General features: G+C 46.6%; 1 protein-coding gene across 3 annotated transcripts in view; it reads left to right on the top strand.

Moving 5' to 3' along the window:
- Positions 1 to 16778, top strand: part of CCDC85A (coiled-coil domain containing 85A) — a 126645-nt gene that overhangs the window by 82556 nt on the left and 27311 nt on the right. Inside the window, exon 3 of one of the 3 annotated variants that reach the window (XM_035110930.2) lies at positions 12412 to 12488. The exons of the other annotated variants lie outside the window; for them this stretch is intronic. Coding sequence (XP_034966821.2) covers positions 12412 to 12488 — 77 coding nt within the window. The remainder of the gene's footprint in view (positions 1 to 12411; positions 12489 to 16778) is intronic. 3 annotated transcript variants of the gene reach the window in all.

The raw sequence follows: 16778 nt of genomic DNA on the forward strand, positions 1-16778 counted from the left end.
GGCAGGATGGAGTGTATTTAACAGAAAGATGAACCTGGCCTCTTTTTGCATCAAGTGTTTTCTTAGCTGATTCCATGGGGCCTGTATAAGTCCAAATTACAAAATATGTGGCCCCGGACATTCTCTGTTGCGGGGTCAGGGTGGCACAGCTGCCTGGAGGAGACCATGGCAACGGTCTCAGGCAGGATGGGGAGAAATTTATTTCAGCTCACCTTTAAAGGTGAACTTTGCTAACTTGCACTTTCCAAAACATTATGCAAATAGAAGCACAGCTGTCCTTTGAAATTTGTACCTCTCTGAGTTTTGCAATGCAGTTTCCTCTAGCGAAGTGATGTGTACAAAAATGCATAGGCTAGCGTAAAGTGTGCATTTAAAGTGAAAATAAGGTACAAAAATGCATTAAGCCAGAGAATGTTGCTTTGCAGAAATGCACAGACCACAGCATGCAGATGAAGTGATGGGCAGAGAAATATCAGTAACTGTACTTGTGGGAAAACATGGTCTCTGACACAGCAGTCAACATTATCCAGCAGGGCTGGGTGATATAGCAATATATCATCCAAGGTCGGTTTAAAGTCCATATCGTGATAATCAGTTTCATACTTTTTGTCCTGGTGATATATTGCAAATCATGAGTATAGCATCTAGATCAAGGGAAGTAATAGTACCACTGTATTCCGCTCTGGTCAGACCTCACCTGGAATACTGTGTACAGTTCTGGGCACCACAGTTCTAGAAGGATATTGACAAGCCGAAACGTGTCCAGAAGAGGGCAACCAAAATGGTCAAAGGCCTGGAAATGATGCCTTATGAGGAACGGCTTAGGGAGCTGGGTATGTTTAGCCTGGAGAAGAGAAGGTTAAGGGGTGATATGATAGCCATGTTCAAATATATAAAAGGATGTCATATAGAACAGGGTGAAAGGTTGTTTTCTGCTGCTCCAGAGAAGCGGACACGGAGCAATGGATTCAAGCTACAAGAAAGAAGATTCCACCTAAACATTAGGAAGAACTTCCTGACAGTAAGAGCTGTTCGACAGTGGAATTTGCTGCCAAGGAGTGTGGTGGAGTCTCCTTCTTTGGAGGTCTTTAAGCGGAGGCTTGACAGCCATCTGTCAGGAATGTTTTGATGGTGTTTCCTGCTTGGCAGGGGGTTGGACTCGATGGCCCGTGTGGTCTCTTCCAACTCTATGATTCTATGATCAGCTGGAATAGAGGCTTTCCTTATGGCCTGATCATCTCAACCTGTGCCGCCACCGCTGCTGCCAACGTCACTCAAGACATGCACCAGCTCTTGCTCATCCCTAAGCTCAATGGCAGCGGCACTGATGGGGAACGTCCTCAGATCAAATCAGAAGCTGGGATGGCTTTCATAATTCTGGGACTGTCTGTGGAAAATAGGGATGCTCAGAGCTTATGATTTCATCCTCTCCAGTTTGCCAGGGAAAATGAAAGGAAAGTCCCCTCCGATGTCTGGTTTGGTGATGGCCTGGGCCAGGGCCTTGTCTGCAAAGGGTGTACTCTTCATGTCACACAGAGCAATATTCAGCCCCCAAAACACGGAAGCCCCTCGGTGTTAAACCAAACAAGCTCCACAGATAGAACATTTCCCAGAAATGCCAAGAGGAGCAATAGCCCTCATATATCACCTTCATCAACCTGACAAAGGCCTTTGACCTCGTTAGCTGAAAAGGACTCTTCACATAGCTCACCTAAGCTCCACAAGATGATTCTGTCCTTCCACGAGAACATGCATGGCGCCCTCCAGTAGGATGGCTCATTCTTGGCCTCCTTCCCTACAAAGAGTGGTGTGAAACAGGGCTGCCCCAACTCTCTTGGCATAGCTGCCAAGTTTTCCCTTTTCTCGCGAGGAAGCCTATTCAGCATAAGGGAAAATCCCTTAAAAAAAGGGATAACTTGGCAGCTATGTCTCTTGGGCATATTCTTCTCCTGGTTGCTCTTATCGGCCTTCAGCTCGACTGACGACAGTGTGTGCCTCCATTCAAGGAGTGACAGGAGTCTGTTCAACGTGGCACACCTGTGCGCCAAGACAAAAGTGCAGCAGGTCCTTATCTGAGAAATGTTGTTTGCAGATGACACAGCCTTGACAGCAGACTCTGAAAAAAAGGTCTTCTGAGATGCATCATCTGTTCATTAATTTCAATTAGTGTACTCTGGGCACAACTTAGTTGGAGACAGCCCTCTTCTTGGATCCAGTGGGATGCCATTTTGAGTCAAGATGGCCGACAGCCTCTCAGAACCATTGATTTCAAAACAGCAATGAATCTTTGGTTTCTTGGAATTTCCTAGCAATGCTGAGTAAAAGGCTGCCACTAATATATAGCAGTTCGAAAGCACATCAAAGTGCAAGTAGATAAATAGGGACCGCTCCGGCGGGAAGGTAAACGGAGTTTCCGTGCGCTGCTTTGGTTCGCCAGAAGCAGCTTTGTCATACTGGCCACATGACCCGGAAGCTGTCTGCGGACAAACGCCGGCTCCCTCGGCCTATAGAGCGAGAAGAGCGCCGCAACCCCAGAGTCTATGGGGGAAAGGATTAAACACCTCCTGGCTCTTTGCCACATCTCTGATAAAAATCAGATCACTTTGTCTCTACTTTAAAATAGTCAGGAAAACTGATCACGGATCCTTTTTTTTTTGCCCCTTGGCTCTCTCTCTTCTTTTTTATCTTTAAATTTAAACATGGAAAGTACCCCTTGGATGCAATTTTTGGCTATCTTTGGCAAATTGGCCATTAAAATCCTATTAATGTGGTAGATAGCAATAGGGTGGCGGTGGCGGGGTGTGTGGGTGTGTGTCATTTTTCTTGGTGCAAGTCCGACGCCAGACTGCCTTCCATTCCTCGGTCTGGATTCAGCAGAGAAATACATAAAAACCTTTGTGATGTAGGAAGGAGTCACTTTCAAGTACCCTCTTTTTCCATTCCTTCTCTAATAGTAGCAATTACTGAGCACTGAGTCTCGGAGACAGCCGAGACTCATACGCTTTAATCCTTGGCGTGATGCCAACGTCTGAAGAAATTTACAAGTCTCTCCCCCCCCCTCAAGTTTCCTATAGCATAAACAAAACTCAATGAGGCACATCAACAACACCACAAAAAAGAGTGATCGGGCAGGAGGGGTGCTCAAATTGCCGCTGCTAGTTTAGTCAAAGACTAGATTGGTATTGATAGTCCAAGATTCCAAGGCAGGGATTAGATACCTTTGGCTCTCTGGATGCTGTTGGACTCCAACTCCCATGAGCCCCCAGCCCGCATAACTAATGGTCAGGAGTGATGGGACTTAGAGTAGAACAATGCCTGGGTGTCTCCCAGGTTCCCCACACCAGTCCTAAAGAATCCCAGAGCAGTTTACCAAACTTCTGGACTACTGCAATGCGCTCTACGTGGAGTACCTTTGAAGGTGACCTGGAAACTACAACTAATCCAGAATGCGGCAGCTAGACTGGTGACTGGGAGCAGCTGCCAAGACCATATAACACCGGTCCTGAAAGACCTACAGTGGCCCCCAGTATGTTTCCGAGCACAATTCAAAGTGTTGGTACTGACCTATAAAGCCCTCAGCGGCTCAGTATACCTGAAGGAGCGTCTCCACCCCCATTGTTCAGCCCGGACACTGAGGTCCAGCTCCGAGGGCCTTCTGGAGGTTCCCTCCCTGTGAGGAGTGATGTTACAGGGAACCAGGCAGAGGGCCTTCTCAGTGGTGGCGCCCACCCTGTGGAACACCCTCCCATCAGATGTCAAGGAAATAAACAACTATCTGACTTTTAGAAGACATCTGAAGGCAGCCCTGTTTAGGGAAGTTTTTAATGTTTGGTGTTTTATTGTGTTTTTAATATTCTGTTGGGAGCCGCCCAGAGTGGCTGGGAAACCCAGCCAGATGGGTGGGGTATAAATATTATTATTACAAAGCAACTACTCTATTCCAAACTTTAAAATGGAAAGCGTAATGCTGGTGGTCAACAAAAGAGGTTTAAAGACTGTCTCAAAGCAAATCTTAAAAAATTGTAGTATAAACACTGACAACTGGGAAACACTGGCTTGTGAGCGCTCCAGTTGGAGAACAGCCTTTACCAAAGGTGTCATGGGCTCTTGAACTCAGGACACAAGGGAGAAACATGCTAAGAGGAAGGCACGCTTGGCAAATCCACACCGTGATCAACTCCCGCCTGGAAACCAATGTCCCCACTGTGGAAGGACGCGTGGATCCAGAATTGGCCTCCACAGTCACTTAGGGACCCATTGTTAAAATCGTGTTTAGGGAAGACAATCTTACTTAGCTACGAGTGATCGCCAAAGTAGAAAGATGATGATGATGATGATGATGATGATGATTATTACATCTCAGCCTAACCTATCCCACGAGATAGTTTGGGGGGTTAAATGAGGAGTGGGGAGAACCATGCATGCCACATTGAACTTCTTGGAGAAAAAGGTGTGATATAAAGGCACGTCATAATCATAATGCTATCAGTGGCTGCTAGTTATGATGGCCCCACATTGGCTGCCCCCGAACTAGGCTATTAGTTCAAAAAGTGAAACAAAAATGGCCTCTAGGATGTAACAGGCCTTGTCTTTGCTGACACACCAGAGCAGGATGGGTCTGGTGCTCTTTCCAAAACCAAGGTGAGCCCGCGTCCGAACGAGACGAAGAAAGAGAGGCACGCTCTCACCCTCCCACTTTCAAGGCTAGCGAGGGATAGCAGTTATCCTTTTCCTCTGCCAGATAAAATTTGTGCCGTTTGCATAAGACCAAGATGGAAGTGAACTGGCGAGCGAGTCGGTTGCCTAGCAGCCAGCTATGGCACTGTCTCTCTGCCCATCACCTTTGCTCCCACAGAACAGGCCCCAAGGCAGCCCCTCAGGGAATAGTGGGGGCCAGGCATTTGATCAAATTAAAACCTCATTAAAGACCCAGATTCCAAATCTGTAAATCTCTTGATTAAAGAATTAATTGATTAAGCACACTGATGAATCGATAAATGCTTTCAGCCCTGCTTGTCTTTCAGCAAATTACCACAGAAAGTTGGCAGAGGAATAAAGCTGCTTTAAGAACGTAATTGGTCATGTTTTTGGAGTGAACTGGATAACCTTTTGAGGCTTCCCACAGCGCTCTAAAGTGCCTGCAATTAATGGGCATCGGTCCTCCTCCTCTGGAAAAATTGGGCTCCTTTTTCCATTTTGGGGTAGGGTTGAGTTGCAAGTGGTAAGTATCTGTGGCTGAAAACACTTCCTGAGTGAATTATATAAGAGCAGGATACAGGAGCAAGAAATTCTTTGCCCCCAGGCGTACAATCTAAGAGACGTGAAACGAAAGAAAAAAGGCATGGGGAGGGAAGAGGAAGAAAGCAAACTCATTCACCCATTCTTAAAGTTAAATAGCAGTTCTTATAGCTATTGTTTTGCCCTTCAGAGAAAGGAGTACAAAGAGACTTATGTTGTTTCTTTCATTTTACCCTGTGGGGTAGGTTAGGACAGGCTTCCTCAACCTTGGCCCTCCAGGTGTTTTTGGCCTACAACTCCCATGACCCCTAGCTAGCAGGACCAGTGGTCAGGGATGATGAGAATTGTAGTCTCAAAACACCTGGAGGGCAGAATTTGAGGAAGCCTGTTCTAGGCAATCTATGGGTTTTTGTTTTTTTTAAGCATTCATTCTGATTTGTTTGTGGGGAGGTTAGATTAGGCCAGGCTTCCTCAACCTCGGCCCTCCAGATGTCTTGAGACTACAGTTCCCAGCATCCCTGACCACTGGTCCTGCTAGCTAGGGATCATGGGAGTTGTAGGCCAAAAAAACATCTGGAGGGCTGAGGTTGAGGAAGCATGGATTAGGTTGTGTTAATTTCAAATACACTTTCCGGTGTGTTTTCCTGTCTTATCACAAAAAAAGTCGGATCTTAGGGAGTGGAGAAATGGTTTGTTGGGCAAGACCTTCCGGTATTTCACTGAATCCCACCTGAAAATGATGACATTCATGACTGTGTTCCTGTCTCAGGAAGGGCCTTAAAGTTAGTGTGTTGTCACCAGTCTTTGTCCTCCGCTACTCTCCTGGCTCCAAGCATGTGCTTGGCTCCTAGATGGTCCTTGCTGGCTCTCTGTTGCCTTAAATAGCTCAGCGCCACTTGCAGATGCTTCCAAGCATATGGGACATCCCATCTGGGTCCTGTTCACCTTAGCTTCACTACGGCATAGCTGCCAAGTCTCCCGTATTCCCCGGGAAATCCCCGTTTTTCCAGATGTTCCTAGCTGAAAAAATGGATTTTTTTGTTTCCCCCCGGTTTATTCTGGCGCGACGGCCATTTTGGAACTGGGCGGAGCATGCTCAGAAACGACTTTTGATGCTGCTCTGCCCAGTTCCAAAATGGCTGCAGTGCGACTTCTGGCGCGGTGGCCATTTTGGAACTGGGCAAAGCAGCATCAAAAGTCACTTCTGAGCATGCTCCGCCCAATTCCAAAATGGCGGCAGTGCTACTTCCGGTCTGCTACTTCCGCCCGGTCCCTTATTTCTCCGACAGCAACTTGGCAGGTGTGCACTACGATGCTCCATCATTGCTACTTTGATTGGCTGCTTTTGCAAGAGTTGTGTGGGCTCTACAGGCCTCAGTTCATGTGGGGGACCTCTAGAGGCAGAAAGGGAGCCGGAAAAAGGAGAGAAAGGGCTGGAAGGATATGTGTGTGAGAGAGAGGAGGGAGGAGAGGAGAGGAGAGGGATGGCACAATGTGTATGCGTGATTTCATAGTGGTTTGCCCCCTCCTTCCCTCCCGTCACTCAGATGGATTCAGCACAGGGGTTAGAGACTTGGACATAGCAAGAAGTCAGAAATTCACAACATCTTTAGCCCATGGCTCAATCTGTGAATCAGAGGTTAGAATGGAAAAGTGAGCATTTGCCCTGGGCAGAAACAATGCGCCTTGCAGGAAAATGTTTAGCAAAGTTGTTTTGTTATTTATTTTATGGTCATTGTCTTTGGCTCCGGATTTCTAAATGATTTTGCAGCTGAAATGTAGAAATTCAATGCCAAGAACTGCAAATGTCTTCAAAATGTCGTTCCATTCTCTGCCAAGAAATATTTCAGACTGAGAGGAGGGTGAATGTGAATGTGGCCATTCCTTTTTATTAGTAAAGTCTGCCTTGTATAAAAGTTAGCGTACTGGAGAAGGTCTAGGGTTACCCAGGTTTAAATCTCCAGTAGGGATGGAGGGGTTTTTTTTTAATGGTTTGGTTTGTATTTTAATGGAAAGTTTCCTAATTTGCACTAAACAGTGTGCAAAGCAAAAGTCATATTTACTTTGGAATTCACACTTCTCAGAATTTTGCAAGGCAGCTTTCCAGCCACACATGTCTATACAAAAAAATGTTTTTCTTAGGGGAGAGAGAAAGCTCATTAAAAAAAATCAACATTAAAAATAGCATTATATACACACACAGCTTTATTGCGGTCCATAGACCACTTTATATAATATGTGCATTTAAAAGTGTGGGAGCTGGTAGCTCGGTTTCCCACAATGCAGTGTTCCAGTGGGTGGCATTGTGGGAAATGTAGATGGTGGCTCCCACATGTTGTGACTGCCATCATTACCAGATGACCCATCCAGATGATTCTTTGCCACAACCCTCTCACACCTTGTGCTGTCCTAAACGGCAGCACGGAGACAAAATTTCCCAATTGAGCCCTGCTTTGGACTAAAAAGGAGGGGGAGAAAAAGGCTGACTCCTTCCATAAGAACCCAGGATTAAAAATACCTAATTATATAGTGATGTATAATTACTGGCAGTGTCTGGAAAGTGTGTGCATTCAGAGGAGGAGTAAACTGCACCTGTTGGCTGGGGTATAAAAATAACTGTTTTGACTAGAAAAGAGATAAATCTGGATGGAAGGGGAGGATGTAATTCTGAATGTAATTTGGTTAGCAAAGGATAAAGCTTACAAGTGCTAAGGCTTCATTTAGCAATAATCAGAGGCACATACTTGGCTCTGAGTTCCAGTGAATTAACAACAGCGCTACACACACACACAGAGACACACAGAGAGAGAGAGAAAGAGAGAGAGAGAACGTTTTGTTCCAGAAAGAAATGAGCAAATCAAATGGTCGCATGCTTGTAATTACTGATGAGAGAGAAATAAGCTGGTTAAGATGTGGCAAAGGTAAAAGTGGGCTGTTGAGTACATATTGGGAGGAGGAGGAGGGAAGAAATGTGATTGAGAAAACGTTTCAAGCCCCGCAGATTCACCAAAGGCGAACTGCTTTAAAAATGCTTCCTTATTTGGTGTGAATTTGCACATTCGTAGCACTTCAACTTCTGCAAAGGGCTTTCTCTTCTACTATACCCATTCTACAGACAGAAATTTGAGGCTGAGAGATCCCGAATAGCCCAAGCGACCACAGACCTCCCACATCACATGTGGCTTGGCCCTCAATATGTAGGGGGATCATCACAGCTGGCTGCAGGATGTCTGTACAAAACCCAGTTCAAACACAGACTCAATACTTGGCTTTGCGATACCCGTTCTTTCATTTCTCCCAACTAACTTCTCAAGGCTCTGAAATGGCTCCATTACGATTCCACTGCTGCATCGCTCATTGCAACGATGTGCATTTATATCTTTCCCTTCTTATGTATTTCCCTCCATTTATATGTTGTCGTATGCACTCCTAGGCATTATGAGGAGAGACTGGATAAGGGACTGGGGAGAAATCTTACTCGATTTGCATTTAAGGGGAGACCTACCTAGTTTGCACTTCTCAGTTCTCCAGCAAAATAAGTGTTCAGAAATGTGTCTATCGGGCGAGAGTGTGGCTAAAAATGCACAGGTTAGTGAAAATGACAGGCATGAAAGTAGGGATGACACATAAGGGAATAAGGCTGACTGAAGTCACATGGCCCCATCAGGAGATCAAGGTTGAGCATGAGGAATAAGGTGGTTCTGCCGGTATTTTGGGCTCAAGTTGTTTAGGGCTTTTTGAATGAACACGAGATCCTTGTACCTGTCTCAGAGGCAAGCTGACTACCAGCACTCCTCTTCCCCCAAAGAAGTAACATGTTGCTAGTTAGTACTTTTTCTGTCTTCTAACATCACACGGCCATTTGCAAAAGGGCTTTGCGATACGCAGCAGCATCATGAGGACAAGCCATCGACGACAGCAGTTTTCCATTAGTTTAAAACCAACAGCAGCTTATAAAAACAAAACAAAACTCCAGTCACACAAGGCACATTTACCTGGGGCGAAAACATCTTCAGAGTTCCCTTAAAAGTTAGCAGTAATGAGGCCCTATGAACTTTGGGGCGTTCCAAAGGTGTGGAGCCGGCACTAACAAGGTTTGGTCCTCAGTATCCACCCATCTTAACAGCATGCATTTGGTATCATCTCTCTCCCTCTACAGAGAACAGCCGTAGCTCAGTGTTACAGCATCTGCTCAGCTTCAGTCCCCAACATCTTCAGGTAGGGCTGGGAGAGACTCCTGCCTGAAACCTGGGAGGACTGCTGCCAATACAGTGTGGACCATACTGTAAAGGTAAAGGCACCCCTGACCGTTAGGTCCAGTGACGGACAACTCTGGGGTTGCGGTGCTTATCTCGCTTTACTGGCCGAGGGAGCCGATGTCACAACTTCCGGGTCATGTGGCCAGCATGACAAAGCTGCTTCTGGCGAACCAGAGCAGCGCACGGAAACACCATTTACCTTCCCGCCGGAGTGGTACCTATTTATCTACTTGAGCACTGGTGTGCCTTCGAACTGCTAGGTTGGCAGGAGCAGTGACCAAGTAACGGGAGCTCACCCCGTTGTGGGGATTCGAACCGCCGACCTTTCGGTCGGCAAGCCCTAGGCTCTGTGGTTTAGACCACAGCGCCACCCACGTCCCTTGACAATACTGTAGGTGGTCCAAATACTGGTCTGACTTGATAAAAAACCTATGTTCCTATGTCTTTGTTTTCAGCCAGCAGCTTTGTGGGCAATCACAGCGGTGGCCAACTAGCACACATTGGAGAGCTTTGCTACTATTGCTGCCGCCACCCTTACTCTTCTAGTAAGCCCACTCACCTGCCTTCCTCCACGTCTGGTAGTAAAAAATGTGACAGGGGCATCTGAGGGCTCCCCCTAGAAACCTGGAGCTGGCCCTGGGTGCAGGTACCCGATATGCACCTGGTCCCCAAACTGTCAGCCCACCTGGAGGTGCCGAAAGAGTGGATTTCCTTCCGTGGAAACTTGCCAATGGTGTGCAGTTGTCCTCGGTTCACTCATCGCTTGCTGTGACGACTCTTAGCGCAGCAAAGTGCATGAAACCTCAGCTTACCTCTTTCCCCGCTGTCCCACAGCCCTATTTTTAGCCTGTTTACCGCACACTGTATATTAATCACTTCTGACAAACCACAATAGATTTGCCATCTCGGTCTTTCGCAATTCACACGCAGTCCCGGTGCGTGCGCATATTGAAATCTCCGGCGAGCTGCAGAATGGAAAGGAGCGAAACCTCGCACGCTGCCATTCATTTTTATTTCATAGGTTGCCTGGCAGGTGAGGTGATCTGGATATAATAGAGCTGCCACCTCAGCAGCAAAAACAGGTCTGCCAACTCCTGTTGAGCTCACGGCTTTGCTGTATCCACATGCCTGCTCTTAAATCCAACAATTGCCCTTTGGATTAATATGACACAGCACCACTAGCGAAGGTGTAGTACATCTGCTTGGCATGCAGAAGGTCTCCGGTTCAGTCCCCAGCATCTCCAGGTAGGCCTGGGGGAGACTCCTATCTAAAGCCCTCAGGAGTTGCTGCCAGTCAGTGTGGGGAATATTGACCTAGATGAACCTTTACGGCAGTTTGCTATATTCCCATGAAACATATATTTCAATTCCATATTTTAGAGATACAGTATTGTTATCATCATCAATGTTAACTTGAAAACGCCGTTTACAGAGCTTAAAAGAACCGCCCGCAGAGACATGAACAGCAGTGATAAAATGGTAGGTTTTATGTATTTGTTTTTAAATAAAACCCAAACCCATCAATTTCACTAATGTATAAGTAGCTGGAACAGATACATAAATAAATAGCTCAGGAGATATTCAGAAATTATCCACAAGGGCTAACGCAGGCTGCTCAGCCTACATAGTTAGCCTTCAAAATGCTTCCCGGATTAAAGTCCTGATATTAAATAACTGCACTATATGGAGACAGCCACAGCAACTTGGGGAGACCCAAATTCGCAATCTGCCCCCCCCCAACTTCAACAATGCCTGCTAATAGCAAAGCTGGGCTTTGAAAGAACTGAGGCTGTCCAAGGTGTTTCCTCTAGAGCACTGAAGAACTCAGAATTGTTTTCTGTTAAGGCACAGCAGTGGAGGATTTAACCCCCTCAAAAAAACTAGCAAGTTTCATTTAAGATTTTTAACAATCCTACATTGTTCTGCTCTTTACAACCCTGCAGGGCAGTTTTCTAGACAGCCTCGCATTGAGAGGCCAGCAAAACCTATCGGAGGACAAAAACACCCTTCAGAAAGAAAGACCAGTATGAAGCTGTACATAGTTCAAAAAACGAGTAACCAAGAATTCGATGCACCCTTGAATGAATGAATGAATGAATGTGTGTGTGTTGTAGCAGTTCGCAACATAAAATGCCTTACTCAGCTGTCTCTTAATTATTTTAAGGTAAGAAAGAGACATCGATTTCCTCTCCCCTCCCCATGAAGTATTATGGGGGAAAGTGAATCCCTTTTACTTTCTGCACAAACACAACAACCCCTGGACCAATTTATCTGCAATTTGGCAGGCTTAATCTATACGCGAGGGGCTCCTGTGCCTGTAAATTTCAGCCACCCTGGCCAAAACTGGGGAAGGTGTAGCTATTTTTAATTCCCCATTATAGTGAATAGGAGAACAGAGGGCTTCCTTTTACACAGAATGGCTCGGAATCTGAAAGACAGCTCAAAGCAGAGAGTCCACAGGGCGATTCAGAAACAGATTGGATGTTTGTTTTTTTAAGACACGAATGCAAAGTGGATCTGGGGGCATGCGTGTCCCTCTAGTTTTTAGCATATGAATCTGAACATGGATGCCTCATGCCTCTGCACCACCCAGGGGGAGAAATGTGACTTCCAAACTGGGCCTTGAGACCAGTAGTTTAGATCCTGTATAGATAGAGGGGAAAAGGAGTCGATAATCCCAAAACTTTGAAATTTTAGATGGCTTCTAGCTGCAGTCAACACTTAGAAATACGAATCCAGAGAGCATGACAGAACAGAATGCTTTTACCATATATCTTAGAGTAAATGCATAGCTACTGCTCTGAAGACACCCAGCCAGAAATCACCTGTCGGTGACTAATTCTGATTTCGGGTGTGCCAAAGTAGACGTGTGTATAATCAGAGTTCTTTTCTTTTGTCTTTTTTTTAATTTTAGAATCAACCTTGTCCTATGTTAGGCAGCTGGAAGCAAGAGTAAGACAGCTGGAGGAGGAAAATCGCATGCTGCCCCAGGTGGGTGATTTCCTATTGCTAGGTGCACTAGCTTAGGTCCCTAGCTAGAAGATTGGCACAGGTGCCTGTTGTTAGTTTGTCCCCATCACACTAAGTATCAAAGCCTTGATTGAGCAGTTGAGCTTGGATGAATCTGAATGTGTTTCATGAGACAGGTAGCCGAATTACTTGTCGTCAGGGTTCGCTGGGGTCAGAATCCCAAGCGATAACAGGATCAGGGCCTCCGAGTTCATCAAGGAGGAAGCCTTGAGGCTGGTGAGGAGCCGGAGGTAAATGCTGTAGCCAAAGCAGACCAAAAAGGTCTTAAGTGACAGGTTCAGGGTGGACAGAAGAGTGAGAAGGATCTCAGGTTGCAGGTCCTAGGGCTGATAGAACTAGGTGGCATTCTGTGGTGTCCCTGGGTCACTTGACCAGTCAGGTGATATGGCTTGCAGTATTGCTGACATCATGTCTCTGGGTAACCCAGTACAGTCCACAGGGGATAAGGAACTTGTGCCCAATTGGTAGGAGTCCTAATTTAAAAGCTCATGTTGGGTAATGGTTTCCTGTAATAGTGAACTTTTCCCCCTGGAAAAGACCCTGACGTTGGGAAAGATTGAGGGCACAAGGAGAAGGGGATGACAGAGGATGAGATGGTTGGACAGTGTTCTCAAAGCTACGAACATGAGTCTGACCAAACTGCGGGAGGCAGTGGAAGACAGGAGTGCCTGGCGTGCTCTGGTCCATGGGGTCACGAAGTGTCGGACACGACTAAACGACTAAACAACAACAACAACAAATGGTGAACTCAGGTGTGGTGAAGGGTGCTGGCAGAATTGGAGCCAACATGACAAGTCTTGAGCAAGACCTTTCCATCTGTTGCAACAGAGCTACGCCCCTGGAAATGGATTGCACGGGAGACCTCCCATTGAGCCACAGTGCATAGTTGCATTATGGAATTTGCCACAACCATATGTAGCGATGCCACCAATGTAGACAAGCAAACTCATAGAGGATGAGGTCATGGAGGTCGCAACAGACTTCTGCGATGGAGCTCTCCCCTCCTCTCTGCTTTCCCGCAGTACCTCATGCTTCCTCAAGATCTGCTTCAGAGGATTGAAGGACCTCCAGGATCAGATTTTGAGAGTCTGCACAGAGGGGAAGGGGAAGTCCCATTGCACGAGTGGAACTCCATGCATGCAGTGTGGGACACACGCCATGATAGTATCAGAGGCTCCGGAGGCAGTTTCTGGAGAGCAACAGTGAGAGAGGGGGATTGTCTTCAAGTTCTGCTGGTGGACTTCCATAGGCATCTTGTTGATCACTGTGAGAACAGGAGTCTGTTCTGGATGATCCTTTATTTCAATCCAGCAGGCTTCTTCTTATGCTTTTACTGTCCCTTCTGTAATAAACCTTCCAGTTGTTTAGTGCGATGACTCACTCCCGTCTGCGCTTTGGTACCCCTCTGATCACATCTGTGAAGAATGGACCTCCCTCCTTTGTAAAAGGGAACTTAACAGCACAGTGCTTGGTTCCTCCGTGGCCGATTTCTCCCACGCTGGTATAAGGGAATGGATGAAGCCTTCTCACCCACGTGGTTAACGACCAGATGATGTGGGCAACAACAGCCCACTGCTGCATGGAGATGACTTCACACATTCCCTTACTTGTGTGAGATCCACTGCCAAGAGAACAGCAAGTAAATAGGCCAGGGGTGTTTGTCTGTCATATTCTTGAGACGGTTGTGAAATGGTGGCAGCGGTAGTCCTTTTGAAGTGCAGCTTTCGGCACTTTGTGAGCTGAGCTGGGCTTGCTTTTAAGCACAAATCTCTCTTTCAAGAAAGCCGAAACCTCCCATTCCAGCAATCAAATGTGCTGCTCGCATCCTTTTGTTTTAATTTCTCATTAATGAACACCATCAAGCACATGCGCTTGGGGTGTCTCAGATTAAATACTTTCTCACGCTTTATCTCTGCCCCCCCCCACTTCCCCAAGTGTTTCTACTTCGCTAGCAGAATCTCACTGGAGGCTCGAACCTGTGTTGTGGAATGAATTTTTGATTAAAAGAAGTCTGAAGTTACAAACGGCCGGCTTCAAGCTTTCATGGATTTGTCAGTCTTCTTCTTCTTCTTCTTCTTCTTCTTCTTCTTCTTCTTCTTCTTCTTCTTCTTCTTCTTCTTCTTCTTCTTCTTCTTCTTCTTCTTCTTCTTCTTCCTAATCATATTCTGCGGGAAGCTTTGGATGTTGGAGGATGTCTTCCAAAGTCCCATTGCAGTAACCCAAATTTCAGTTGCCACGGCACAAATAATTAACACGGTTCTGGAGCTTTCACTTCTAAGGCTTTTCAAGTGGGATTGGAGGGTAGGTGGGTGGGAAAAAGTGGAGGAAGAAACTCAGAATTTCCAGGAACAGCTTAAAGTTTTAAAAACAAAGAAATCAGAGACAGTAAAGGTGGGAATGGTAGTGTTCCCTATACAGCCTAGGACCCTCGTACCTACGGGACCGCCTCTCCTGGTATGCTCCACGGAGGACCTTATGGTCTGCAAATAATAACAGCTTGGAGATCCCAGGCCTCAGGGAGATTAGTCTGGCCTTGCCCCCCCCCCGGCCTGGTGGAACACTCTGCCACAAGAGATCAAGGCCCTGTGGGATTTGACATCTTTCTGCAGGGCTTGCAAGACGGAGTTGTTCCGCCAGGCTGGTTAGGGCTCAGCCTGACTCCCCTTCTCTTTTTGTATAAGAACTAGTATGAAAGAGGCTCCCAGCATTCTCACAGGCCCATATAAGAACAACGTAAACAATTGGGCCTGATGAGCATTTACTGCTCCCAACCCTAATCCTGCAGAAAGCCTTCTAATTAGATTTTAATCGATCCTGACTTCTTTTTAAGAGATAATTTAATTATTGTTTGATTTTATACCAATGTTATATATTTGATGTTGGCTGCCCTGCACCCGGTTTCGGCCAGGGAGGGCAGGATACAAACAAACAAACAAACAAACAAACAAACAAATAAATAAATAAATAAATAATAATAATCACTAAACTTCTTTTTAGAGGAAATTTCCTGCCCCCTGCAGTTGGTGGCTAGCTGGCCTGCCATGTTATCATATTATTATTACGTCAACATTGGTGATTTGTTAACCTCCTTCTAAATACACTCCTGGACAATGACAGGCCGACAGCTGAGCCACTGCTGCTTACAAACAAATAGAAGGAGAGGGGTGAGGCAGTTGGACAGTTGGTGGAGTGCAAAAGCCCAACCCATCTCTCTTGCCAGTGCATTTGCAGCTTGCATATCTCCCCACTGCACTGCCTCCCTCCTTCTCCTTCCCACTAAGTGGAAGCATCCTTTGGGAGGACAGGTGAGTGCTGATGCTCACCTTGCTGTCCTCTGCTGTGTGCAATGGTGCTGTGCATTTTTTTCAGAATCATTGCTGGGGGAAAGATGGTGCCACCCCTCCCAGACCACACCTGTACTAGAACCTCTTGACAAAGACTGACCTTCCTGGGTAGCAACTCCTGATGCTAAATCCAACTCGGGAGAAGAGTCAGCAATCTCTGGTGGAACTTGTATTGAAGGCTTTTCTCAGATGGCGTCGCAGGAAGTGTGAGTGATGGGCCTGAACTGCTGGCACTTAGGCATCGAAGATGGGCCCCGCTGGGGCCATGGCTGCTGCCAGTGGATGCTGGGTGTTGGTGCCAGCCCTGGGACACAGCCTGCACCATACATGGGGCGGGAAAAAGTGTGCCTGTGGGCAAGCTGCCCCAGTTGGAGCATTGTTCTGAATGTACGAACCAGCACGAAGTTTAGTGATTCTGGAGGCGTTTTGTAGGTTTTCCATTTGGCCAGGCTGTGAGTTAACGAAGGCCGCTGCTCCCAGTTGGCATGAGACTGGACAGGATCCAAGCTGCTTCTATGACCGTAGATGGAGCCGTTTTGGAGCAAGGAAACAGGCTCTGCCCAAGAATCGCAGCAGGCTGCTGGATCCTTGTCCCACAGATCATGTCAAAAATGAATTGGCTGGCTGCACAAAGGCATGTGTGTATCATCAGTTTATGGCAGCGCTCACCCAGGCGCAAAGCTATGCGAGGCGGCTGGGTGGAAATATCGTTTGGAAGACCTGGAAATACAGTACGACCTGTGTTTGGAGAAGCTAGAAATGTGCTTTGAAGGAGTTGCCCACAAAGGGCGTCTTGAAAATGTCGTGCATGACATAAAGCAGCTTCTCTGGAATCATCAGAGGCTTGGTACCAATTTTCTCTTTCGGTGTGGTAATCACAAGCTGATTCCTGCGCTTTTTGTGCCTG

Source organism: Zootoca vivipara, chromosome 3 (genome assembly GCF_963506605.1).
Source record: "Zootoca vivipara chromosome 3, rZooViv1.1, whole genome shotgun sequence".
Classification (NCBI taxonomy): domain Eukaryota; kingdom Metazoa; phylum Chordata; class Lepidosauria; order Squamata; family Lacertidae; genus Zootoca; species Zootoca vivipara.